General features: G+C 43.7%; 1 protein-coding gene across 1 annotated transcript in view; it reads left to right on the top strand.

The window, feature by feature from the left end:
- LOC310798896 (glutamate receptor ionotropic, kainate 2-like) overlaps nucleotides 1–27,358 on the top strand; it is a gene marked incomplete at both ends in the record, with an annotated part of 373,179 nt that overhangs the window by 288,909 nt on the left and 56,912 nt on the right. The window contains one exon of the mRNA XM_083661456.1: nucleotides 17,418–17,635. Coding sequence (XP_083517582.1) covers nucleotides 17,418–17,635 — 218 coding nt within the window. The remainder of the gene's footprint in view (nucleotides 1–17,417; nucleotides 17,636–27,358) is intronic.

Raw genomic sequence — 27,358 nt, forward strand, 5'->3', positions numbered from 1 at the left:
CTAGCATCTCCTCTCTGGACACCAATGACTAACCTTGTTGTTCTCTCTCCCCTGTCTCCCCCTGCAGGTAGGACGACGCCACTGTCGCTCTTACAATGTCTGCTCTTGTTTATAATGCAACTGCAGTAAACGTGTGTGTGTCTGTGTGTGCGTGTGTGTGTGTGCGTGTGTGTGTGTGCACGTACGCGCGTGCGTGCGTGCATGCGTGCGTGTGCATGTGCGTTCTCTGTTAACTGTTAACAGGTTTAGTCCCTACGAGTGGTATAACCCCCACCCTTGCAACCCCGACTCGGACGTGGTGGAAAACAATTTCACCCTGCTAAATAGTTTCTGGTTCGGAGTTGGAGCTCTCATGCAGCAAGGTAGACGCCTCTGCCTGCACCCCTTTTAGCACAAAGTCCCACTTTTTTGCTGGGGGTCAACCTTTTGACCTTTGACCCAGGCCTGTGATCATGCATGGGGGCCTCTGTGCATGTAGCAGCTTAGATGCTTAGCGGTTAGCGCGCGGTCCAACAGGACGGCGATGTGTCTTGGAGATGTGAATGATGCGGATTGGTGAATGACGACACTATAGAGCAAGGTGCTCCTGCATGCTCCCCTCCTCCTTCCTTGGCCCCCTAACCAGTCCCTCCAGGATCTTGCAGAGTTCTTGTGTGATTGTTTGCGATCAAAATGTTTGATTTTGCAGCAGCTTTTCTCAAAAATTGGAATGCAATTTGCGACGTTTTTTTGAGATTTTTCGTTTGCTGTAAAATTGCGGGAACTGGCAAAAATTTGCAATTGAGGAACCTATTTTGCGGAGAAATCACGGGAATTTTGAACAATTTGCAAGCTCCCAAAAAATATTGCGGAGATTAGTTGAATTTGCATTCATCATTGCCATCGCAAAATCACAATTTCCTGATGGGACTGCCTAACTACTCCCCCCCCCTCCCCTCCCCTCACCTGAGCCTCTTCACAGCCAGCTGAACAGGTAAGTGTCCCCATGGCAGAGTAACTGGACAGGTCAGATGTGTGATTCTGAATGAGAATGAGAATGACAACCCAGCGAGTGCGCTATCTCTTAGCCTGTCTCTGTCCGGTTTTGTTCCCTTCTGCCACACCAATGCCATATCTTCTCAACTAGTTGGCGTCTTTAGATTGAGAAAATATTGAGGGGGGGGGGAAAAAGGCCGAAATTAAACAAAAGCCTTACGGAACGCATCTCCTCACATGTAATGGAATGATGTAGATGATTCTGTTTTTGACTGGACTGCATGTTAGGATGTGAGATATGTTGCATTTTGAATTTAGCATTTTCGACATAAGCAATGGACAATGCAACATATTTGAAATAGAGAGGGGTGACTTTAGGGTCTGGAGAGCATGGTCTCTAAGGCATGTGACTGCCTTGCATCTGGCCAGAGGAATAGAAGAGCCGCAGGGATGACGTATTTTTGTAGTCAGAACGCGGAAGTCCCGGACTTCCTGGTTCTTCACTGTTTCTGTCTATGGGATTTTTGAATGGGTTTTTGCCGCGATGCTTCAAATAAGGTCTCTGGGCAACGCAAGCTTAATCAAACGCAAACCAGAGTTCAGTTGGATAATCTTCACACATGAGGACCACTTTCATGAGTTTTGTAGCGTAAATGCGAGCCCTAGAAGTAAAAAGCTCGAGCTAAGCTAATCCAGAACTACACACTGTCGCATAGGCTTCCCCGTCACGTCAGCACTCAACCTGGACTGTTGTTGATGTGTGCACTGATTACCGCGGGCTGAACGGGCTGAACCAGGTGAGGGAAAGAGAATTTCCGTGTTCGTCCTTTGAAGTGTATTGACGTATAATATCCCCGTCGACTCAACAGTGTAGTCTCATTTAGCCGTTTGCTAGCTAGCCGCCCTTTTAATGGCACGTAAAAGCTTCAAAACTCATAAAAGTGGTCCTCGTGTGTGAAGATGATATTACTAAACACTGGTTCGCGTTTGATTAAGCCAGCATTGCCCAGAGGCCTTATTAGAAGCATCGCGCCAAAAAAACATTCAAAAATCCCATAGGCGAAAACTGAAGAACCAGGAGTGTTAGCATCGATGATTTCCGGACTCGTTCCTGCGGCTCTCTATGGGGCAGCGATAGAACTAGGTGCCATAGCCAATGATGCTGCTGCAAGTCTGCAGAGACCCCAGTCTTTCCTAGAGAGGATTTAGTAGCTGATCATCTAAGCTCTGGTTGGCTGGTTGCATGCTATGACTTACTGATCCTGCATGCTCGATAATATCCCATAATTAGTGATTGAGTGGTTTTTTTTCACAGGTCTTTGACTCTTAAAGGAACACTCCGCCCATTTTCAACCAGCTTTGTATCATTAGAACATCAGTAGTATATCAGAAAACTGAAAACGGTTTTGAAGTCTGTCATTTAATTTGACAGTTATTGGGTGTTAAAGTGTGGACCAGTGACATCACTGGTCCACACTAACTCAAATTAATAACTCATTAACTCAAATCAACTCTCAATAACTGTCTAACTATTAATCATTCATCTAGTTTGACAGTTATTGAGAGTTGATTTGAGTTAATGAGTTATTAATTTGAGTTAGTGTGGACCAGTGATGTCACTGGTCCTACACTTTAACACTCAATAACTGTCAAATTAAATGACAGACTTCAAAACAGTTTACAGTTTTCTAATATACTACTGATGTTCTAATGATACAAAGCTGGTAAGATGCAAATACTGTCATTGGCTGTAATCAGCCCCCTTCACTTCCCTACTATGCCAGGGAAAACCTTCCCCAAAAAATATAATCAATGGAAAACATTTGACAGCTTGATGAGTAATTCAGATTTTCTACAAAATGCATAGTTTATGCAACTAATTAATGAATAAGTTGGTCAGGAATACTGTGAATATCATGTATGTTGCCTAGAAGATGCAGCTGTAGTATAATTAGTATTAATCCAAACAGGTTCATTTCGTCAATCTATTATTAACTATTACGTTTTCTTATTGAAAGACTGTGTGTTTTTTGTCATACCTGACAGTTTCGACTGCTGCTTCCTGCAGTCTTCCTCAGAGACGTCACGTGATGTTGTTGTGACGTGCTGTATGGCTGGTTTATGAAGGGTTGGCCATGCCACCTGGATAGGTAGGATGACCATGCCCCCTGCTGGCCGGTAGGATGGCCAACCCTTCAAAAAACACAGTCTTTCCATAAGAAAACGTAATAGTTTATAATTAGTATTGTTTGGTTGAAAGGCTGGTTGAAAAGGATCATATGTAGCGTTGACCAGTTGAGAAGATGTGGCTGAGGGTCAGAAGGCTGCGGGGTTATACCCCGTTCAAGACAACTTGGAACACGGGGGAAAAATGAGCCGGTTGTCTTTTGTCGAAGTCGGAAGTACAGGTCGGGTATGATTTCAGGTCGGTTATGATTTCAGGTCGGGTATGATTTCAGGTCGGGTATGATTTCAGAGCTCCGGTTTGGCCGAGTTGACGTCATCAGTGTTTAGCTGTGTTCACACCGAGATATTTATTTTTCGCTCTGTCGCTTGATTCAACCCTTTGGAATCGCTCTGTCGCTCTGTTTAAATCACTCATCAACAGGCACACGAATTGACGGACATGTGGGGGCTATAACGTTACGCAATGTCATGATGTTTGTCCACTACGAGCCACCGTAGTTGTTGACAAGCTAAGCCTATCAGCGTGCTCCTAACGCGAGCTCCATACCGGTAGTACAGACTTCACTTCATGTCAGCTGTCAGCCTGTCAATCAGCTGTCAATGCGGTTTGTTGCCACACAATAAACCAGCGGTTTGTTCCAAGCCAGTGTGATCCTTGACTCGCTCTCACACGGCAGCCAATCAGCGTTGAACAGCGAGCGACTGATGCCAGCGTATTTTCGCTCGAGTTGGGATATTTCATCTGGGGCGACGAGCGTATTCTCTCCCTATCGCTCTGTCTCTGTCGCTCGGACGCCGAGCGATTTTTCTCCCGGGCGAATATACGCTCAATCGCTCGTTTGCATTGACTTTGTATGTAAACTCGATGCCAGCGAAAAACTTTAATAGGTCGGTGTGAACGCAGCTTAAGTAGAGCTAATGTGAAGTGTAATTATATAATTTGTGTTTATATTGTTTATACTTCGCTCTGATTAGCAATATGTTGAATTCAACAGCTATTTTATCAATGAAATTAGCTACCCGTGTATGTTGTCGTAACTCCGAGGTAAAAAAAAATAGCACGAACGCAACTATGAGGTTGTAAATCCCGAGTTTTGAAACTTCCAAGATGTCTTGAACGCGGTATTGGACTGGGAACACACTGTGTCTGCATGGCACTGTGCTGGGCTACGCTGTAGAGAGGCTCCCCTGCCCCGAGGCTTGCCCTGCCCCCCAGAAAACTTGTGGGATGTGCTGTTTGGTCATGACGTTACCTTGGGTACATGACAGTCAGCCCCCAACCAGCTTCTGTTTGGGTTCCGATTGCCTCTCTGAGCGGGATCGCTCCTCTTTTCTTTTCTGGTTCCTGAGGTGGAACGTGGTAAGAACGAAGCTCTGGGCTGGTAAAATGTTCCACTTTCAAACACTACATGCTGATGAAGATGTCTTTGTTTTGTGCCTGTTTGTATTTTTTGTTCTTCGGTGTGGTTTGATGAATGGGCAGAGTGGGTGGCCAGTGGCCATTCTGGGTGACTTTGATGAGCCACGTCTGACAGTTAGCTGGCTGGTGGCTAATGACAAAGGAAAGGTCAAAGGAATACATCGATTTTGGGAGATTGTGCTATTGGTCAACTTGGCTTAAGTGTCGAGAACATAGACACCACAATTATTCATAATGTGCTCCTCGTCGATTGTTGGCTCCAGTGCTTGATGCAAACACAAGCTAACAAACATGCTAACAAACATGCTAGCAAAATGTGAATCCATGAATGCGTATTGAGACATACTGTCGATCTGCTGTATATCATAATTACTACACTGGCAGCGATCTTCAGTTGCTCCCCAGTTGAAGGCCTTTCGGCTGCCCTAGCAAAGAACTAAACTTTGTTAGACCATAACATAAGGAACATTACTAATGTAATCTATAGCCTATTGTTTATTAAGAGGTTGAATTGGTTTAAAGCCCCAATCAGTAAGATTTTTGACATTTTTTACTGTAATATAAGAGCTTTTAGTCAGAGGACATGGTAGATTGACTTGTAATAGGGAGACTCTCGACTTTATTTATCCCACACCGCCCTCCATTGGCCAGCCCTGGGACTAAGCAGGTTGTCTGCCACGTCCCGTGGCAATAAAAAAAAATAAAGAAAAGGATGCGCGCATGCGCTGTACAGCGGAAGCGCTGTCTTCATGAAAACAAGGAAGTAACTCGATTCGGATTTGCTACGAAAATGATGTTTCACGGAACTATGGATTATTATTTCATCACGTGGTGAGTACCCGATGTCACAACATGTACATAGAGCTTTCTGGCGCTGTGTTTTGTTGACTTTGAATGGCGATATCGTTATCGATACTATTGCACCCAGAGGGCGCAGTTTCTCCAATAGCAAAACTTGGAAAACTTGCTGAATGGGGCTTTAAGTTAGGATAAGTTAGGCTCAAGTATACTACCGTATGTTAACTTTCTGTGTTATCTTTGTTTAATCTGCCAAAGACCCAGATGCAAATTGAAGATCGCTGCATCTGTATTAAAAGAACATTGGCAGGATAGAAGCGCAGGTTAATTATCGTATGCAATTATGAGATTCATCATGCTTGGTATACATCAAACCTTAATATTGGCTGTGCGCGTACTGTGGGTTTGGGACATGTTAGTGTCATGTCAGCAGACAGCAGACAGCCATTTTTGATGATGGTGTAGCACCTATAGGTACTCAATGCAGGTCCTCAAGGACTGATATTGTGCAGGTTCTTGTTCCTCTCTGGTGATTGATGAGCTACACCTGGTGTGATTTGCCCAAAACCAGATGTGCCTCATTAACTATCACGGAGGAACAAACCCTGCAGGACGCTCGGCCCTCAAGGACCGGGAAACGGGTACCTAAAACTGTCCCAAATGTCCTCCACTTTCTCTTGCCTCCTATCCATTCCCCCATTCGTCTCCTCCAACTTACCTCCTGGTAGGAGAGGAGTGATAGTGAGGGAGGAGAGTGAAGGATGAGTTTTGGGATTCACCCTATTTTTGTATCTCCACCGTTGGCTTCAATCCTGCTCCTTGAGACCCTGTTGAGTTTCATCATCATCATCAGGGCCTAATTACACCTGGGATGCAAGTGCAATTAACTGCAATTAACTACTTGGTAGGCTAGAATACTCTGCATCCCGACAACCATTACTGAATCACAAATCTTTACAAAACTGCCAGACTTACCGTGCATTCAATGTTGGATTTTTGTGAACCTAATATATTTCATACGCATATGAACCACAAGTACAAGTTCAAAAGACATGGATATTCCTCAATTTCCTGTGATATTTACATTCATAATCCCCTGAAATATCCGGAAATTGCTTGCTAACTAAGCCATCGCGAGCTTGATTGTTAGGAGGCTGGCAAATACATGTCAGCAGTTGAGGAAACATTTTCAAATGTTCTTCTGACCTTCGTAAAGCACGTGAACACGAACTGTTGGCATGGTAAAATGGTAAATGGTAAATGGATGGCCAAGTTGTGACGTATTCCTGAATCAGAAAAAAGTACATGTATGATGAGACAATCACCTGAATGCAGGTGATTGCAAATATAATTTAAACATGCTTAGAGCTGGTCAAGGTTCTAATTTTCTTTTTGAGATAATCTAGTTGCAGCTATTACTCAACATAGTGTATGCTAAAGTGTTAGCATGGAGACTACTGACTATCACTCAGGATAGAGTGGCAAATTCGCGCACCGTCTTCCGCATTCAGCATACGAACCAATCATCCGCCAATCATTTTTCCATAGACATTTTGAAAGAAATTCATAAAAATAGTTTTACTCTGTCAAACCAAGTGATTCAGCTTTAGAATCAGGAGAGACCATAGAACCATAGGCGCCACAATTACCACAATTGGCACAAATAATCCTCAGGATTTTTCGAAGAGGCCACCATTTCCAGCCCGGAAATTCTATTTTGGGGGCAACTATGTGTAGAATTGTCCAATATGAATGATCTTGCTATCAAACCAACATTTATGACCACAGAGAAGCAGGATTTATTCCACGGAAACTTCAAAATGGCTGCCATTTCCCCCCATAAAATGTCACTGTCCAGGCCAGGGTGATTTTGAGGTTTTGACAGGTTTTTAACTATGGGAGATTCAGAATGATACATCAGAAATCATTTTTATTATCTCCTTCTGCCATTTACTCTGCATATGTTTGCCGGGCAGCTGGCTGCCACCCTACGTCTGGCTCTGTCTGAAGGAAGCTGACTGATTGACGAGCGATTGTGATGTCATCAATGAGTGATGTCACACTTCTATGATGTCATACACACACGGTCCCTTCATAAAGCCTTCTGTTCGAGACACACAGACCTTGAAGGAATGGCTGCTCTAGCAGGGTACGACTGGCAGCTCCAGTATGCGGCCGGCAGAGGAAACCTGGACACACTGAGGGCCCTGCTGCAGGAAGAGCGCTTTAGAATGTGTATCAATGAGCGCAATCAGTGGTGGACCCCGCTGCAGTGCGCGGCCTTGCGGGGTCACGCTGCCTGTGTGGCCTACCTGATCACCCAGGGAGCCCAGGTAGACGTAGCCGATGACATAGCCCGCACGCCTCTCTATTGGGCCATGAGCGAGGGTCACCTGGACTGCGTCCGGATCCTCCTGGAAGCTGGGGCCGACCCCAACAGGAGTGTCCACTACCCATATTACACCCCGGTCTACTGTGCTGCCTGGGCGGGAAAGCTGGAGATACTGCAGGAACTCATCCGATTCCGTGCTGCCGTTGACATGGACAGCGTTCACAGCCTCACGACGTCTCCCCTCTGCATCAGTGCCGAGCACAACCACCTGGACTGCTTCCGCCTGCTGCTCCAGGCCGCTGGCGTTCTGACCCGTGACGTGGCCTCTCGCCTGCTGGATGTTGTGCTGAAGTGCGGGTGCGATGCGGCCTTCGTCCGGCTGCTCCTGGACCACGGGGCCGACCCGGCCCTGGTGACCTGGGAGCAGGGCGCACAGCTGGAGGAGGAGATGGATCCAGAGGCGCTCAGGGTCTTTCTGGAGGCCAAGAGGTGTCCTCGCAGTCTGGCCCACGTGTGTCTGATCCGGATCCGCCAAGCGCTTGGAAAACATCGCCTGAACCAAGTCCGCTCCCTACCACTAACACAAGTGATGAAGGACTTCGTCCTCTTCCAAAACTGACTTGAAGGTCTGTCAGTTTATGGCACGTGTGGCTTTATTTACCGAATCTGCATCGCAAAGGCTTCTGATTACTTTCTCAACCAGAAGCACACAGTCCTTCCGACTGGGGGTGATATGTGGCAGATCCTGTAGACTGATCTCCCCCCTATTGCAGAGAGTTGCCAACAACTGACCCAAGTGTGGCTGCAGATTTGAATGGTGCTAATGCTACAACTTTGCTCTTGATTGCACAGCACTGCTGTGAAGATAAAAAAAACATGATTTCAGACAGAAGCCCGTCTTTATTGTCACACGAACACTACAACACATGCATGCGGCCACAACACACACTCATGCTGACGGTGGCCGGTGAATTATGTCCTCTGCATTTGACCCATCCAGGCTTGTCCTTTCCTCCGGGGGGCAGGCCAGGAGCAGTGGTCGCTTTTTCTTTCCAGCGTCCAGGGACCATCATTGGACCATCATTGGACCAACTTCAGATGTTGTCGTCACGGGTCGGATGACGATCTTCTGCATGTTTTTAGTGGGGGGTTATGTACGGAGGAACCCCCTGGGGGGTACGGGGAGAACATGCAAACTCCACACAGAAAGGCCCTTTCGACGAGATAGCCCACCTGGGCAGTAGGCACTGAAGATATGGGGGGGTCACAACTCCAGCACCCACAGCATCCCAGGCGAGAATCGAACTCAGGACCTTCTAGCTGTGAGGCGACAGCGCTACCGACTGCGCCACCGTACCCCTTTTTACCCACGCCACCTTAACCAGATTAGGCTCTGTTTCAAACCAGAGCATGGTTAGTTGATTATACATGCACATTTCTATAACCTGTTGATCCTCGAATTGTCAGATCATTATGGTTACAGATGTCTTTAATGCATTGTATGTCATTTCTGCGCGGCCTCGCCCGCCCTGCATCACTCACTGATGACATCACAATTGCTTGAGTGACCATCACTGATCACATCATGTAGTGCTCTTGTGACATCACTCTTGTGACATCACTTGCAGCAAGTAGCCTTACACTATTATCCAATATCCAGAATACTTTGGGTGTATCTGGCTACCAGCTTAATCACCATTTTCACAATCACAAACATGCCAGGGGGATTAATGGTTGATAATAATGACGTCAAAAATAAAGAAAATACATTGTTATCTTGTAAAGACGGACCTCCTCCTACCTTGATGACAGCTTCCATCACAGACAGGAAGCTCGGAGAGTCTGATCTTTATAGTCTTATATAGTTTCATAAGCACAAGCGCTACAGTTTCTAATTAATACAGTACAGTAGTTAGAAAGCATTTAGATGCGTATTCTGTATGAACTCATCTAAAGTGACTATGCCTTAAAAAGCATACAATGCAAACTTTGCATACCAATTAGATTGAAAGGCTAGCAATACCTGAAGTACCATTCCAACAGCCTACCTCCTCAAAACCTAAATATATTATTCCCCTTTTTTGCTGGGGACCCTCTAGAACCCCCTCAATGACCCCTGGGGGCCTCCTGATCCCAGTCTGAGAACCACTGCCCTAACAAATCAAATTTGGATCAGCAAATCTGTGTTGCAGATCCCAGTAATGTGACCATCAGCATGCCAACGGTTAAGGGCAGTTTGTAGTAAAGCAATTTATGATAGTTGCCACTTGCAATGTTCATGTTCTGTCGTCGTTCCAACATGTTAATATACATCCAGCAACAGGCGATGTGTCGTCGTTGCAAATGTGCTTGCATGGAAGGCACCGCAACCTCCTCCTCCTCCCGGGAAGGAAACCAGGGGGGCTGATAACCAAAGCAACACTCAAATGGTGACATACCCGAGGAGGCGTTGGGATGCGTATTGCGAGGGTACTCAATCCAAGGCAACTGTGAACTCCAGTGGGATGATGGGTCAGCAGTAGTGGTACAACGCAGCATGGTCTCCAACTCTTCGTTGACCCGTTCGGCTTGGCCATTAGTGTGCGGGTGATAACCCGAAGAGAGGCTGACAGTCGTACCTAGAGCCGAACAGAAAGCCCTCCAGACCTGAGAAATGACCTGGGGACCCAGATCGGACACAATGTCAGAAGGGATGCCATATGACCGGTGCAAAACCAAAAGGTCCGCGGTCTTAGGCAGGGGAACAAAATGGGCCCACTTAGAGAACCTGTCGATGACGGTCAAGATGGACAGAGGAAGTCCAGTTATAAAGTCCATGGCGATGTTACACCAAGGGCGACGAGGTATAGGAACAATTGTCAAAACTCAGAGCGCAAGCGCACAGAACTCAACACGAAAGAGGAGAAAGAGAGAGAGAGGGAGGGAGAGCAGCAGCAGTCCAATGATCGCCAAGTAAACACACTCGCACACGGTGGCTGCTTGTGTGCTCGCTGGTACTTATAAATACACAGGTAACATTATTTGCCTATCGATGTGCTTTTCTGCTCGCCCCCAGCTGTGCTTTTCTGCTCGCCCCCAGCTGCCTGTTCAGCGCCCTCTGTACAGTCTTTGTGCACGCGGGATGTAAGATTGCGCGAGTATGAGCATATATCTGCGCGTGTGAAACAATATAATACGCTCGTGCTTATGTTTGATCGAGCTCTCCCTTTATGACATACTGTAAGTCTGACGCGATACCTAGCTCCCCTTTATCGTGTGGACGGACCATAAGAACCTGGCTTACATCCAAACAGCTAAACGACTGAACTCTCGACAAGCCAGTGGGCCTTGTATTTTGGAAGGTTCAACTTCACCTTGCCCTACCGACCTGGCTTTCAGAACATCAAGCCTAATAATGCCCTCTCCCGCCAGTTCTCTGCTGACACACAATCTGAGGCCGAACCCGTTTTACCTGCGTCCTGTTTTGTGGCCACGGTTATGTGGGAGATTGAATTGCATGGCCGTCTAGCTCAACAGGACCAGCCTGACCCAGGGAATGGTCCGCCAGGGTGTCTCTATTTGTTCCTGACCCCGTCCGTTCTGAGGTTCTCCGGTGGGGTCACTCGACCCGGCTTACTTGTCACCCTGGAGTGAGCCGAACCCTTACCTTCATGCGTAAGCGCTTTTGGTGGCCCAACATGAAGGGGGATACTAGATGTTGTGTTGTCGCTGCCTGCCCGGTCTGTGCCCAGAACAAGACTTCGACCAAGCCTTCGTCGGGCCTTCTTTGCCCCCTTCCTATACCTCGTCGCCCTTGGTCTAACATCGCCATGGACTTTATAACTGGACTTCCTCTGTCCATCTTGACCGTCATCGACAGGTTCTCTAAGTGGGCTCATTTTGTTGCCCTGCCTAAGCTTCCGTCTTCCAAGGAGACCGCGGACCTTTTGGTTTTGCCCGTGCACCGGTCACACGGCATCCCTTCTGACATTGTGTCCGATCGGGGTCCCCAGGTCATTTCTCAGGTCTGGAGGGCTGAGGGCCGTCACCGTACCCCGGCTCCAATCTACACCCCTGGTCAGAGGGTGTGACTCTCGTCTCCGGACATTCCCTTGAGGGTGGAGTCCAAGAATCTTGCACCTCGTTTTATCGGACCTTTTGTTTTTGAGCGGGTTGTGAACCCCGCTGCTGTCCGACTGACACTGCCTGCTTCTCTCGGTCGCGTTTTATTCTCTGCTTTTGTCTCATTGAAGAAATTAAATTTTGCTTTCCTTATCAACCGATTAACCTCATTTATAAGTTTTTTGTAATTGCAAAAATAGCAATCATCTCTATATCTCCTGTAGTTATGAAAACTGTCATTTCTGGCTTTTACAATGTCTGTATTGACCCAGGGTTCAGTTCTAGCTTTGATTCTGACAACTTTTAAGGGGACAATTTTGTCAACAACAGATACAAATGATTTAAAACGATTCCATGCTTCATCCACCAATGAGCTTGTAAAAACATTTGACCAATCCAATTTTCCCAGTGATGTTGTTAGTGCTTCGCTGTTGTAATCCTTAAAAGATCTGAACTTGACTGAATTATGGCAATTAAACACAGACCTCCGGATCTTTCGGGTGCAAAAGATAATTGAATGGTCACTGGGCTATGACACCACTATAGGAGATTGTGGATATGTGAGATGTTAACACTAAATCAATGATGTTTGTGAGGAGGCAGAGACTCTTGTGAACTGAGAAATTAGCTGATGTAGGCTAAATAGACGTTTTGTAGTGATTTAAAAATAGCCATATTGGAAAAATCTTGATTTTTGCTAATCTAGTTTTATCAAAAGAACAATCCCCAAGGAATATTTGTGCCAATTTTGGTACTTCTTTGGTACACCTGTGAACAATTTTACATTAAAAGTGCATTTAATCTGCTCCACTAATAGTGTATGTTAAGTTGTTCAGATGGAGCACCAGAGCCAATTACTGGGTGTCTATGTTCTCATCATTTAACAACAGGTTGACCAAAGGGACATCTCCCAACAAGGCTGGGTCCAAACCCAGCATACAGTATGGCCGATGCTGAAAAACATTGACGAAGCTGTTGGTTGTAGCAAGCAATGCTGACGTTAACATAGCTCGTTCCCTTCATATAGTTGTTTTGCTGTCAGAAGTTTGCTGTTCCTCCACTGGAACAGGTGCTTTAAATTATCTAAGCTACCTAGGAAGCCTCTGTGATGATGATGATGATGTTAATTTGTTAACTATCAGATCTAACTATCTGAATGGGTTTTATTTGAACAACATTCTTAACACGTTGAGTGCCATAGCCGAGATATCTCGTCTTACATAATCCAACGGTTAAGTGCCATAGACGAGCTATCTCGTCTTACATAAACATTTTTTTTTTTTTTGACGGTGGGACATCAATCAACTCCTTTTACGTCTTCTATATCACTATTGGAGCAAGAGAATGTGTATAATCTATTTTACCGACCACTAAGTGGCGACAGTTCTCTCCAGACAGAGACAGAGAGAAAGCCACAGCCACGGGACCCGTGGACCAAAAGCAGCCGCCTCCCGCGGAAATGGCGGCGAGAGAGAGAGAGAGAGAGAGAGAGAGAGAGAGAGCGCACAGAGTGGGAGACAAGGGCACCCATAATCACAGGCACGTGAGGTGGTTCTAAAAATCCATTTATCTCCAAACTCTCTGAAAATCTCTGAAACCATGCTGTACTCAACGGCTAATATCTACATAACTACTAACTCTGCAAACTAACTCTTTTAGACAGAGAAAGCACACATTCTATTAGTTATTTTTAGATGATTGGTGTTCACGAATTCTTAACAGAAAATAATCCTCGGCTCTTGTAAAATGAGCCAGAATCCTCAAAAAAAAACCTGGCACAACTTACCTACAGGATTGAAAAAATGGCTGGCACTCAATGTGTTAAGAAAACCACTGCAATGCAGTATCATTTCCCCACACATTAATTTGAGTTTGATGCTCAATCTTGAGTTTTAACAAATTGCTTTATTTAGTGTTTTTTTTACCACTTGTAATAATTACAGAGAGCGGGTGTTAGCCGGTTTCCACAGCGAGTGGAACCCGGTCAGCGACCGTCTTTGTTTTAGTGTGTTGTAGTGCATCTCTCTAGAAACGGTAGCGTACATCGCTTAGCTTACATCGCATTTCCACCTGGACATATATATAGAGCCTGCGCCTTGCGCCGGCCAAACACCTTATGTGTTCCTGGGAGAGGCAGTAGGAAGCAGGGACTTAAAGAATAATTCAGTTTTTTTACACCCTGGACCTTATTTCCAGCTTTATTTATGCTTTATAACTCAGCCAGAAAATCGATGAACTACAAAGCTATAATGCCCCGAGCAGCGGCCTGGAACAGAGGAAATAGGGGCATGTGTAATGTGTGTATTTACGTCCTGTAAATAGCTTATTTTCTGACACGCATCGGCTCATATCCTTATTATATCATAGAGACAATGAGAAAATGAACGTTCTGCTTACCTTGCTGCAGGTTTGTAATTTTTTTTTAATTCTCCTTTAAGGAGGTGTGTGCTCTCCTCTATCCCCTCAGTCCCTCTACATTGCTGTAACAATATCGGTGGCTGTCATAGGGGCAATATGAAAATGTCCATGTGACGATTATCCTGTCCAAAATAATCACGATTAAAGATGATCGCGATAATCATCAAAATATGCTTAAAACTCTTATTATGGCACTAGAACAGTGGCATCACTTCACCTTACAGTGATGAGAAATGAATATTGGAGGTGTTGGCCCCCAGGGAAGACGCCTTCCTCCGGCAGGTTCTGCAGGTGGGAACCTCGTCTTTCTGTCGTTCCTTGTTTTTTAACCCATAATATTTCCACACATCTTCACTTTTTTAGGATACAAGCCGAGCCGACTTTAGCCATGTTGACGACGTTGATTGGAAAGACGTGCGCTCCCCCTTGTGGCAAAAAAATAAAACAGGAAATCAATAAGTCACTCGTCACACGGGACGATATTCATCCTCATGTGACAATATTCACGATTATACGATTAATGGAAATTCACCACGATACAATTATCTTGAGTGTTTATCATCACGATAGACTAGGGATGTTCATTTTGAACAATTTCCCTAATCGAAATTCGGGAAAATTAACGATCAATTATCGATTATCGATAACGTAATAATAGTAATATATATATATATATTTATATATATTTTTTTTTACTCTGGTCTGGTAATAACGTTGCGCGTTCTCGGCCAGCTATAATGGCGATGCCGTTGTGTAGTAAGAATATCAGACACTAGCGCTGTGGCCAAGTAAACAAACATGTTACATGTCAGGTTACATGATGTAAGGCAATCAGCGTCTTCCAGCTTAGCTGACAGCACAAGAGTCAAATCAACAGGCCTGAGCCTCACTGAGGTCCGCAGACCGCTGGGTGCGTTTGTTTGTGTCCCCGGTGCATGCCGGTGTGAATTCCCCATGTTTAAAACAGTTTTGTTTGTGCCCAGCCAGAAAACTAGAGACTATATGAAGCTCGACCTCACGTTAGTCGGCTGTGCAATGGAGTGGGTAGAGGAGGAATGAATTCCACCTAAACCTAGTCCGCAAAAACAAAAAAAAACAAACAAAAAAAATAATAATAATAATCGATCAAAATTCCACATGATCGAATCAATTCCTTAACGATCAATTATCGATTTTCGATAATTGATGAACATCCCTACGATAGACAATTATATCTTATATTGCCCCACCACTAGCTGTCACACTCTTCCCTGCTTGCTCTCTCTCAGCTCACTCAAAGGACTGCAAGAAAGAAAGGAAGAAAGAAAGTTTGAGCCAAAGTAAAGAGTGTCGATTGAGTCTCTCAAATAGAGAATGGAGCACAGAGTTCTTAACCTATCTCTCTGACACTTTATCGGCTTTGCCTCTGAGTGAATGTGCAAAAAGCCCTGCTTTCAATTGCTTAAGCCGCTTGAGTAGGATAGTCCTGATATAACCCAGGCTCACCTCTTTCATCCGGACAACAAACCTCTCTCTGCCACTCCACCCCCACACACACACACTGCGGCACTCTGCATAATACTTGAATGAAACGGTTCACATCAATGAAAGCTGTGTGTGTGTGGGGGGGGGGGGTGGCGCAGTGCTAGCGCTGTCACCTCACAGCAAGAAGGTCCCGGGGTTCGATTCCCCCATGGGACGCTGTGGCGCAGACGGCCATGTCTTTGGTGCCTGGTGCCCAGGTGGAGCTACCTCGTCAAAAAGGGCATTTATGCAGTTAGAGTTTACATGTTCTCCCCGTGGTCCATATGAACCCCCCCTTTGAAAACCTGCAAGAACATCGCCGCCTGACCAGCCACGACGACAGCGGATGGTCCCTGGGCGATGTACACTGAAAGCCCCCTGCTCCTGGCTGCCCCCTGGAGGAAAGGACATGCCGTGTCTGGGTTAAACAAGTCGTGACTCTATTTCACCAGCCACCGTCAGCATGTGTGTGTGTGTGTGTGTGTGTGTGTCTGCAATGCATGCATGCATGTGTTGTGGGTGTCTGTGTGACAAATAAAGATGGGTTTGCCCGTCTGGTTGTTGTTGTATCCTTCAGTCCAGCCTAGACCAAGTGATTAATGCAGTAGACATGTAAAGGGTGCAACTCTTAACATGTCAAATTCCGATTTTCACATCAAAAGAGAGAGAAAAAAACACATCTTGAGCAGAGGTGCCCAATACATCTTGCATCTTACATACTTGCACGTCAGTATGTAAAAGAAATGTTGGATACAATCCAACAAGAACTCTCAGATCCATACAGACACTGGTCTTTTAACCATCTCTCGTACTAAGTCTAAAGCAGGGGATGCTGCCAACTGTACTTATGCCGCAAGCAGATGGAACACACATTGAACACTTTTAAAAGCAGTTTAAAAACCTTTCTTTTTACAACAGCTTATGGCTAGGTTCTTGGTGTGCGTGTGTGTTCTGACATTTGTATTTTTCTGCATTTCTACATTTTATTGTTTATGTTTATGTTTATGTTTATTTATTTAGCACACATTAAAACAGTGCAAGGAGGGAACGAAGCCCACAGGGCTTGTACGGAGTTCCACCCCTATCTACCTTGTCTTTGTATGCAACGCACATTGTGTTGCCTTGTGTATGAAATAATGTCCTATAGAAATAAAGTTTGACTTGACACAGTAGCCATGTTCAGATGGTCACTCATTCACTCGCTCACTATTCCCCATGTAGTATTTATCATAGTGAACTATTTGGGGAACGATCAAATGACTTCCGGACACTAGCTCACTCTTCTTCTCCTTTTCTAAACATGACCGCATTGCATTGTGGTATATCGAAAAAGAAATGTAGGGTACATTCGCTGCTCACTAGAAATGCCAGTGGATTGTGGGTGTTTTATCGTGGACTATTAGCGAATCAAATTACTGTAACAGTTGAGAATTCGGACACTATAAAAAAAAATGGCGATCATACTATATAGTCTATTATTTATGTAATAGGGAATGGTTTTGAACAGGGCTAGTGAGTCACATTCCCAGCATAGGAATAAATACGCTTCAACAGGTCCAACCACGAGTGCTGCCCACTCTGTCCACAGTGTGTATGCGTGTGTGCGTGTGTGTGATCCAGACAGCAGATGCCTTGGCCTGGCCTGGCCGCGGGCCTCACCCCTCTCTCTGCTCCTCTCATCAGGCTCGGAGCTCATGCCCAAAGCCCTCTCCACCAGGATGGTAGGAGGCATCTGGTGGTTCTTCACGCTCATCATCATCTCCTCCTACACGGCTAACCTGGCGGCCTTCCTCACCGTGGAGAGGATGGAGTCGCCCATCGACTCGGCGGACGACCTGGCCAAGCAGACCAAGATTCAGTACGGGGTGGTTGAAGACGGCTCCACCATGGCCTTCTTCAAGGTGGGTTATTTTAAAGCCAGGCGGTTGACTCGTTTCCCAGATGGTTATGTGAAAACAAACCATCTGGCAACGTCGGGGTACATTTGCACAGCTTTCACCCCTACATAGATGGATAGCACCACATTTCCTGTCAAGACCCGCTCTACTTTGCCTCTGATTGGCTTACCCTGATATTCTTACCCTAAGGTTAGGGTAAGGTTAGGGTATTAATGTATGCAAGGGAGGATGATCCTCCCTTATTTTTTTTAGAAGAGATGAGGGATTTTATACAATAATATATATTTTTTAAATAAAATATCAATAAAATGTGTTTTTTCTTAATAAAATTCATGGTATTTATGATATTCTTAGTAACATAAAGAAAAGAAGTCGCACACTCAAAATCTCCTCTGCTGTGTTTTAATGGTTACACCAACATGTTTCGGCGAAAGTGCCTTCGTCAGGGTGCAGTACAACATAAGGAGGTGTGACCCTTTTTGTAGGGCACACCTTCTCCAATCAGTTGCAGGTGAGACAATTACAAAAAGGGTTAAAACATATATGAATACAATAAGGTGCAGTTTTTCATTTCCAACAATCCAATGATCTGTTTTAGGAAAAAGCATTTTACAATTACAATATACAATCATTAATATTTTTTTAAATGTGATGCCAAACAAGGCATCTATTTAGGCAACAAAGTTGGCCTAATTGTCTCAATTTACACAGCAATTCAATAATAATTCAAAGAAACGGCCTCAGGTCATAATCAATATTTAAACCATTAGGAGAACGTGTATTTAGTTCATACATCCAGTATGCTTCTCTTCGTAACAGGTTACATTCTAGATCTCCTCCTCTCCTAGACAGAAATACTTTTTCAATCCCTGTATAGCGGAGTGATGAGATAGAGTGATTAGCTTCCATGAAATGGACTGCAATGGGAGAGGTTTCATCTTTGCGTCTAATAGCACTGCGATGTTCTGCAATTCTTTGCTTAAGTTGGCGTTTTGTTTGACCAACATACCCCTTTCCACAGGAGCAAACAAGTAAATATATCACTCCCTTTGTAGTACATGAAATAACTCCTCTAACAGGTATCTTCTTACCTGAATGTGGGTGTCGAAAGAATTGGTTTTTATTTGTGCTATTGCACTGTGCGCATGCACCACATTTATAATTACCATTAGGAATAGGAGTTAAGAGAGTTTGTGAGGACATAGGAGTAGGAGGAAGATCTGAAGCAGTACACATATCACTTAAATTGCGGCCCCTTTTAAAAACCACCAGAGGGGGCTCTTTATATAAGTGTTCAATATGTTTATCAGAATTCAAAATATGCCAGTGTTTCAAGATCACTCCTTTAAATTGTTCCGCACACTTAGTGTATTTAGTGCTGAAAACAATTACTTCTGACTTCTTTTTTGGACTAGGTTTTAGAAAATCTCTTCTGTTTTTTTGAGAGATTTTTAATTTAGCCTCTTCAAGAGTTTTCTTTTTATAGCCTCTTGTTTCAAATTTAGCCAACATTTTGGAAGAATTATGCTCAAAGTCAGTGTCTTTAGTGCAGATACGTTTCACACGACATAATTGGCTGTATGGCAGGCTCTTTTTCAAGGGAAGAGGATGGTGGCTGTCAGCCCTAAGTAATGTATTGCGGTCTGTTGGCTTGGTGTAAAGATCTGTATACAACTTGTTATCTTCCTTTATGATCCATAGATCAAGAAAATTTATTTTATTTTGAAAAAGAGCCTGCCATACAGCCAATTATGTCGTGTGAAACGTATCTGCACTAAAGACACTGACTTTGAGCATAATTCTTCCAAAATGTTGGCTAAATTTGAAACAAGAGGCTATAAAAAGAAAACTCTTGAAGAGGCTAAATTAAAAATCTCTCAAAAAAACAGAAGAGATTTTCTAAAACCTAGTCCAAAAAAGAAGTCAGAAGTAATTGTTTTCAGCACTAAATACACTAAGTGTGCGGAACAATTTAAAGGAGTGATCTTGAAACACTGGCATATTTTGAATTCTGATAAACATATTGAACACTTATATAAAGAGCCCCCTCTGGTGGTTTTTAAAAGGGGCCGCAATTTAAGTGATATGTGTACTGCTTCAGATCTTCCTCCTACTCCTATGTCCTCACAAACTCTCTTAACTCCTATTCCTAATGGTAATTATAAATGTGGTGCATGCGCACAGTGCAATAGCACAAATAAAAACCAATTCTTTCGACACCCACATTCAGGTAAGAAGATACCTGTTAGAGGAGTTATTTCATGTACTACAAAGGGAGTGATATATTTACTTGTTTGCTCCTGTGGAAAGGGGTATGTTGGTCAAACAAAACGCCAACTTAAGCAAAGAATTGCAGAACATCGCAGTGCTATTAGACGCAAAGATGAAACCTCTCCCATTGCAGTCCATTTCATGGAAGCTAATCACTCTATCTCATCACTCCGCTATACAGGGATTGAAAAAGTATTTCTGTCTAGGAGAGGAGGAGATCTAGAATGTAACCTGTTACGAAGAGAAGCATACTGGATGTATGAACTAAATACACGTTCTCCTAATGGTTTAAATATTGATTATGACCTGAGGCCGTTTCTTTGAATTATTATTGAATTGCTGTGTAAATTGAGACAATTAGGCCAACTTTGTTGCCTAAATAGATGCCTTGTTTGGCATCACATTTAAAAAAATATTAATGATTGTATATTGTAATTGTAAAATGCTTTTTCCTAAAACAGATCATTGGATTGTTGGAAATGAAAAACTGCACCTTATTGTATTCATATATGTTTTAACCCTTTTTGTAATTGTCTCACCTGCAACTGATTGGAGAAGGTGTGCCCTACAAAAAGGGTCACACCTCCTTATGTTGTACTGCACCCTGACGAAGGCACTTTCGCCGAAACATGTTGGTGTAACCATTAAAACACAGCAGAGGAGATTTTGAGTGTGCGACTTCTTTTCTTTATGTTACTTTGACTTTACATTAGTCTGCACCTCTTCAAACTTTTTGGGTGTGCTCCACTCTATATATTTTGAATTTATGATATTCTTAAAATGCTTCAACAACAGTGACACCTGTAGGGCACTGATGGAAAGAAGAGCGGCATGCAGACAGAGTCTGTGCCCTCAGGGGTACGGTACAAAAACATTACCCCCTTGGGCATTTACTTTCCTTGGTAATTTATCTCATGTTAATCTATGATTGGTTGAAAAACACATGCAATTCACAGGGAACAGTGAAGCCTCAACCGCCCTCACCAATCACTACCAATCAATGAATTTATTCAACCAAATTGGTTGTTGATTGGATAGATTGCTAAGATTGACATTGTATTGTCCAATGATGAATGAGTCTCAAAATCTTTTTGCGTCCAGCTCCATTTGTCTACTATAGGAAGTGATGCCATCAAGATTCCACTTTGCCGTGATGACCTGACAGTAATAGATAGATTTACATGACAGTAGCAGCATATTATATTTTGTGAGTTAGTTAGCTCACAAGCCAGACAGTCATTGCATTGTATGAGACTGAAATCTCTGCAAACACTGGGATACTGCAACGTCTCGGCTGCACGCGGTTACAGAAGGCATGGATGTGCTAGTAAGTCAATTAAGTTCAAGTTATCCGGGTCTTCTAGTAAATTCGGCGTGCAAATGGTCCACCGAGCAGCGCTATTTTTTCGTATTATATTGTTTCATGCTGCATAGCCTGCCATGTTGCTAATAAAAACGGCAACCTTAAACTCCCACATTTTTAAACTGAATTTGGCCCGTACATCCACGGATGACAGCGAGCTCATTTTTAAAGCTAGAGTGATGATCTTTATACCATATGAAAGTGGAAGAAATAAGGAATCGATTGAGCATGTCAACCTAGCATGTCGGGAAGGGGGGGGTAAATAATGCTTCAAAGTTGATGAATTTGGCATAACTTTCCCCGCATGTACTGTAACTAAACGAGTATGTTGGTAGTTGATGACAGTAGCTGATAGTCACTCCCCCTGTCTTTACGACAGCTAATGTCAGCAGTACAGTAGTGAAGTGGTTTTGATTTATTCATCAAACCTTTTACTGACAAACTAACTGTAAATAGCTTACTTTATTTCAGATGCATTGCATTGCTCAGCCAGAAATTATTCCCACTTTAACTCTGTTTCTCCTGGGCCTAAAATGCACCAGATGACAGCTGTTTCATCCATTTTATTTTTCCTCAATCTGCATTGAAAATGTGCACAAATGCACCAGTTTCTCGCAACAGTTGTAGCCTAAGCCAGTGGTTTTCAAAGTGGGGTCCCCAGCAAAAAGGGGGGATACTCTATTTTCACTATAATTCCATCCATAAGTAACACAATCTAAGTTAGTGTAGAAGTGTAGAAGGCTTTTTGAATCCAAGGGTGCAAAATCTGAACGTGAAATTGATCAATCATGCTCTCAAATTGCTTGAATGACCTCTTGCATTTAGATTAGGGCTGTCAATCGATTCAAATATTTAATCGCGATTAATCGCATGATTGTCCATAGTTAATCACGATTAATCGCACAAGTTTTTAGCTGTTCTAAATCTACCTTAAACCGATATTTTTCAAGTTTTTAATACTCTTATCAACATGGGAGTAGACGAATATGCTTGCTTTATGCGGATATGTTTATTATTATTGGAACAATGACAAATACTGTCCAGAATATTCTTCAGAATAACCTCAAGGGTGTGCATGCTGAACCATACTGTATAGTGAAGTAGAAGCATATAGGCTACTGTAGTAAGCTGCATAATTAGCCTACTGGTTCATCTGAAGAAAAGAGCACAGGAGCAGCTGTGTGCCAGCTCTCTCCCCCTCTCTCTTTCTCTCTCCATCTCTCTCTGACTCTGGTCTGATCGCCCTCCCTGTCTGTCTGTCTGTCTCGCTCCCCCCCGCGCTCCGTCTGTCTGTCTGTCTCGCTCGCTTTCTCTGCCTCTCTCCCCCCCGCGCTCCGTCTGTCTGTCTCTCTCTGCAATGGTCTGATCGCGCTGATGCGCCCTCTCTTTCTCTCTCTCACCCAAAATGTGGGACATTTTCTCAATTTTAAGCTGAACTTGCCAACATTATACCCATTTTCTTCCTCCTTTTCTGCTCACGGGGGTTTCTTTTCTGCTTGCTATCAACGTTACTGCTTCCTGACTTCCCAAACTACGGGTCGGACCAAGGCTCAAACTTCAAAGAAAGTGCATGCGTTAATCGCGCGTTGAAAAAAATAGTGCCGTTAAAAGGAATTTGAGTTAACGCGTTATTATCGCGTTAACTTTGACAGCCCTAATTTAGATATAATAATCCCATACCCTAATGCAATGTACATGTTGATGTAGATGATGTTTTAATACTACAGGATACTGTCCAGAGTGCGCGAATGGGCATGTTGAGTGTTATACCTCACAAGTTAACGATGTGTTGCACTTGTGACAACGAGCATTGTCAGCATCGACTCTAGTGAGGTATAACCTAAGACACTTAAAGGTCCCAATTCGTGCAGCTGTAACCTCTTAAAAACGTGTGTCTCTGGTCCATAAAACATGATTCTGGATTAATTTGTCGAAAATATAGCAACCCCGTTTGTTGTGACGGAGTTGTCCCTTCCTCATCTCGTTGCGTCCCAAGAACGGTCTGTTTCTATAATATATTCAGAACTAACAGTTCCCATTGGCCGCTGAGGGAGAGCCCGCCCCAGGCTCCCAGCGGCCAATCAGATTAGCGTCTGTGGACCAGCACGCTAGGTTGTGTCCACAACTAACGCTATCGCTAACTTAACGTTGCTACGCTAAAGAGGACATCTCAAAATGGCTAGACTTACCGAATGCACCTCCGCAGTTGCTGGATCACGTACAGTTGGCGTCACTCCAGCTAGAAGTGTTAATTTTGTGGCTATAGACAAAATGGTGCAGGTAGCTTGTGTGAGTGGGACCGCGCGCAGTATGCTTGAGGACCATCGTGACGTCCCAATACCCCGTCTGGGGAACAGAGCGTTAGGGGGCGTGGCTTGAAGGAGGCTGCAGGGGGAAGCTGGATAGGGACAAATCCAACTGTGGCAGTTCTGAACGTGTGACCACTCATTACAGGGAGGGCTGACAGCAGTATATATGCATTTACAAGTAAAAACAGCTTTTGCACGGAATGGGACCTTTAACGTTTCGTTCTCTCTGGCGTCTCTGCCATCTCTCTCTCTCTCTCCCTCCCTTTGTCATTGCGACGTGCTTTGTGTGTGTCTGTGCTGCTTGCCTGCAGTGTGTCTGCCCCCACACCCCTCTCCTCATACACACAGAAAGGCTGGGCTGCACTGAGACAGAGAGAGAAAGCGAGTGAGAGAGATCACTTTTCTGGATTGGAAATAGCGCGGGGAAAAAACATCATAGAGGCATATCTCACGGAGTTGGTGAGACGCGGCGCACTTTACTACGTCATGCGGAGGATTTCCACATGTGTGAAAATCAATTAGACCAAAAAAAAATATGCATGTTGTATGACAGGGATGTCCGGGCCTGATTAAATAGACATAGTCAAGAGTTCATGTCTGAAAGTGGCTCATGCTTAAAGGAACACTCTGCCCATTTTCAACCAGCTTTGTATCATTAGAACATCAGTAGTATATCAGAAAACTGTAAACGGTTTTGAAGTCATTTAATTTGACAGTTATTGAGTGTTAACGTGTGGACCAGTGACATCACTGGTCCACACTAACTCAAATTAATAACTCATTAACTCAAATCAACTCTCAATAACTGTCAAACTATTCATCGTTCATCTAGTTTGACAGTTATTGAGAGTTGATTTGAGTTAATGAGTTATTAATTTCAGTTAGTGTGGACCAGTGATGTCACTGGTCCACACTTTAACACTCAATAACTGTCAAATTAAATGACAGACTTCAAAACCGTTTACAGTTTTCTGATATACTACAGATGTTCTAATGACAAAGCTGGTTGAGTGTTCCTTTAAACCCAACCAATCATCTCTCCTCCTCATCCAAGAAATGTAGTCCTATCCATAATAATGCACCCATATACTCCCCACAGGCCAGGGGAGTCCATGCGTTCTCCTGCAGCTTGCTCTGGTACAATCTATTTTACAATTGCCCCTGATGACTTTCAGGAGAGTCGGTGGTGCTGGAGGAGATCCATTTCTATTGGGATGAGTTTTCCATCTCGCAGATGCCAGCGCCAATCAGCTGGACTCAGGCCCTGCCTGACCTACAGTGTTAGTACAGTACACCCTGAAACGATGCTCCTTTGTGGCAGAGGTTGTAGGGGGAAGCACTTGAGGATACACAGAGATTGAACTTGCTGCAACCATGACAAAATTGTTAATGACTAAGACCATCAATATGATTCAATACTATTCCACTATTGTAGATGGAGTAGTCAAGAGCAACTTGGCCAGCTTCTTCAATTTCCATTTTTGTTGGAGTTTCATCGCTGGAAGCGGCTGCATGTTTCTGAAAGTCTGGATTTGTTCTTCTTCAAAGGCACTTCAAAGCAAACCAACCCAAAAGACACTTGATAGTCTGGTACCATATTGCTTGCCCAAAGAGGACACATTCGCAGGCTTCCCTACCTAGGTCTTTTTTTTTTTTTTAGGTTGTGAATGTTCCACACTTTCATATTTTTTGCAGCCTGTTTGGACTCTGGTCTAAAGAAGATCTTATGGCTTTCTAGATGCGCATGGTGGCACAGCAGAAGCAGCAGGTCTGTATCTTCACCACCAGCAACGGTGTCTTGTGTTCAGAATCAGAATCAGAATCAGAATAACTTTTATTGCCACAGTATGCAAGTTACATACGAGGAATTTGTCTTAGTGTCTGTATGCAGCGTAGCGGTTACATCAATATACAGGGATAAGAAGTAGGAAGATAACCAACGGCAATCGCAAGTTTGCAAGTGCAATCAAATTAAATCAAATCGAGTCAATATATACAATATGTACATGAGTGGTGAAGTGTTCTGTGGATGATAAATATAAATTTACATTGGATTTACATGAGATTTACAGACTGAGTTAAATATACGGTACTCATATACTCATATACATATATAATATGTTCTTGCTTCCTGCACTGCTGTCTGTACTATCAACAGGTCACATCGGCATCAATATGAACAACAGTGTTGGGGGTAACTCATTACAAAAGTAACATGTAATATATTACTTTTAGCAGTAACTCAGTAATATAACGTATTACTTATAGTATTTCAGTAATATTATACCAGTTACTTTGTCAAGTAACACAAGTTACAAATTGAGTTACATAATATCAAAGCACACATTTAAATAAAGATACAATCATTTCCTAATCAAACTGTGTGTTTTTATGCAAATAACCACAGATGACAATAACAAAGGAAAAGGATAACATTTAGAATTTTGGATTGTTTATACTGATTTTAAGGCGGATGGTTCCAGGGTGGCGATGTCATTGTGCTACTGCTGTTATTTTGGTGAAAGTAATGCAAAAGTAGTGTAATAAGTAACACGTTACTCTACACAGACAGTAATATTGTAAAGTAACTAGTACAGTAATATGTAGTTTATTAGATTTTGAAAGTAACTTGCCCAACACTGATGAACAACTCTAATTCCCTCTTCTCCAAGCTTCATCCCCATGAGGTTATTATTGGGGCTGGCATCTGGTCGATGGAAAACTCATTCCAATAGAAATGGATCTTGCACCTGAAATTGAAGGTTCCTTGGAAGAAGGCGACATTTAAATCAAATATTTTCATGTAAATGGAAGTGTTTCTAATAATGTGTTTCAGCAACAGAACAACATGATTCTTAAAGGAGAATTCATTTTTTTTTTAACCTGGACCCCTCCCTCACATTAATTATTATCTGACGACTCACCCAGTGTTCTCCACAGCGTTTTTGTCCGTCTTAGGCGTTGTTTTGAAATCAATAGTGTGCAAGCCAGTCCTAGAATGGAGCTCCGTGGGGGCCACGTAGCAGCATGCTTTTCATCCATATAAATAGACAGTTTTATTCCCGTTTTCGACACATATCGTCATAAACTGATCCCTAAAGAACGATCAGACTGCTATTCTCCCCCGGGCTCTTTTCAGCGGTAGTTACAGGCATCCCATTTTCGCCTGTCGGGTAAGTGAGACACAACTCTCGTCAAGTCAGTCCACAGGCCAGCGGCAGGAAAGTCCCGCGAGACTTTCCTGCCCCTGGCCTGTGGACTGACTTGACGAGATTGAATGGAGCTTGAATGGAGAATGGAGGGGCTCGGATCAGATTATGACGATATGGGTCGAAAACGGGAATAAAACTGTCTATTTATATGGATGAAAAGCACGCTGCCACGTGGCCCCCACGGAGCTCCATTCTAGGACTGGCTTGCACACTATTGATCTCAAAACAATGCCTAAGATGGACAAAAACGCAGCGGAGAACACTGGGTGAGTCATCAGATAATAATTAATGTGAGGAGAGGGCTCCATGTTACAAAAAACCGAAATTCTCCTTTAAGTTTTGTACAGCTTTCACATTTTGAGGCTGACTTCAGAGCATAAAACGCATCACTGTTTATGTTACGCACAGATGGACAAACGGTATGATTTCTGATTGACCGTATGAAACTTAGATTTAGTTGTGTCAGAGGATTGTAAATGTAATTTGAAAACACCTCGACTAAAAAAAGATTCACCCGTCGATATGAAGTTGTAACACTGTGAGAAATGCCATTTTGTTTTACAACTACTAT

This window comes from Poromitra crassiceps (assembly GCF_964638095.1).
Source record: "Poromitra crassiceps genome assembly, chromosome: 26".
NCBI classification, from domain to species: domain Eukaryota; kingdom Metazoa; phylum Chordata; class Actinopteri; order Beryciformes; family Melamphaidae; genus Poromitra; species Poromitra crassiceps.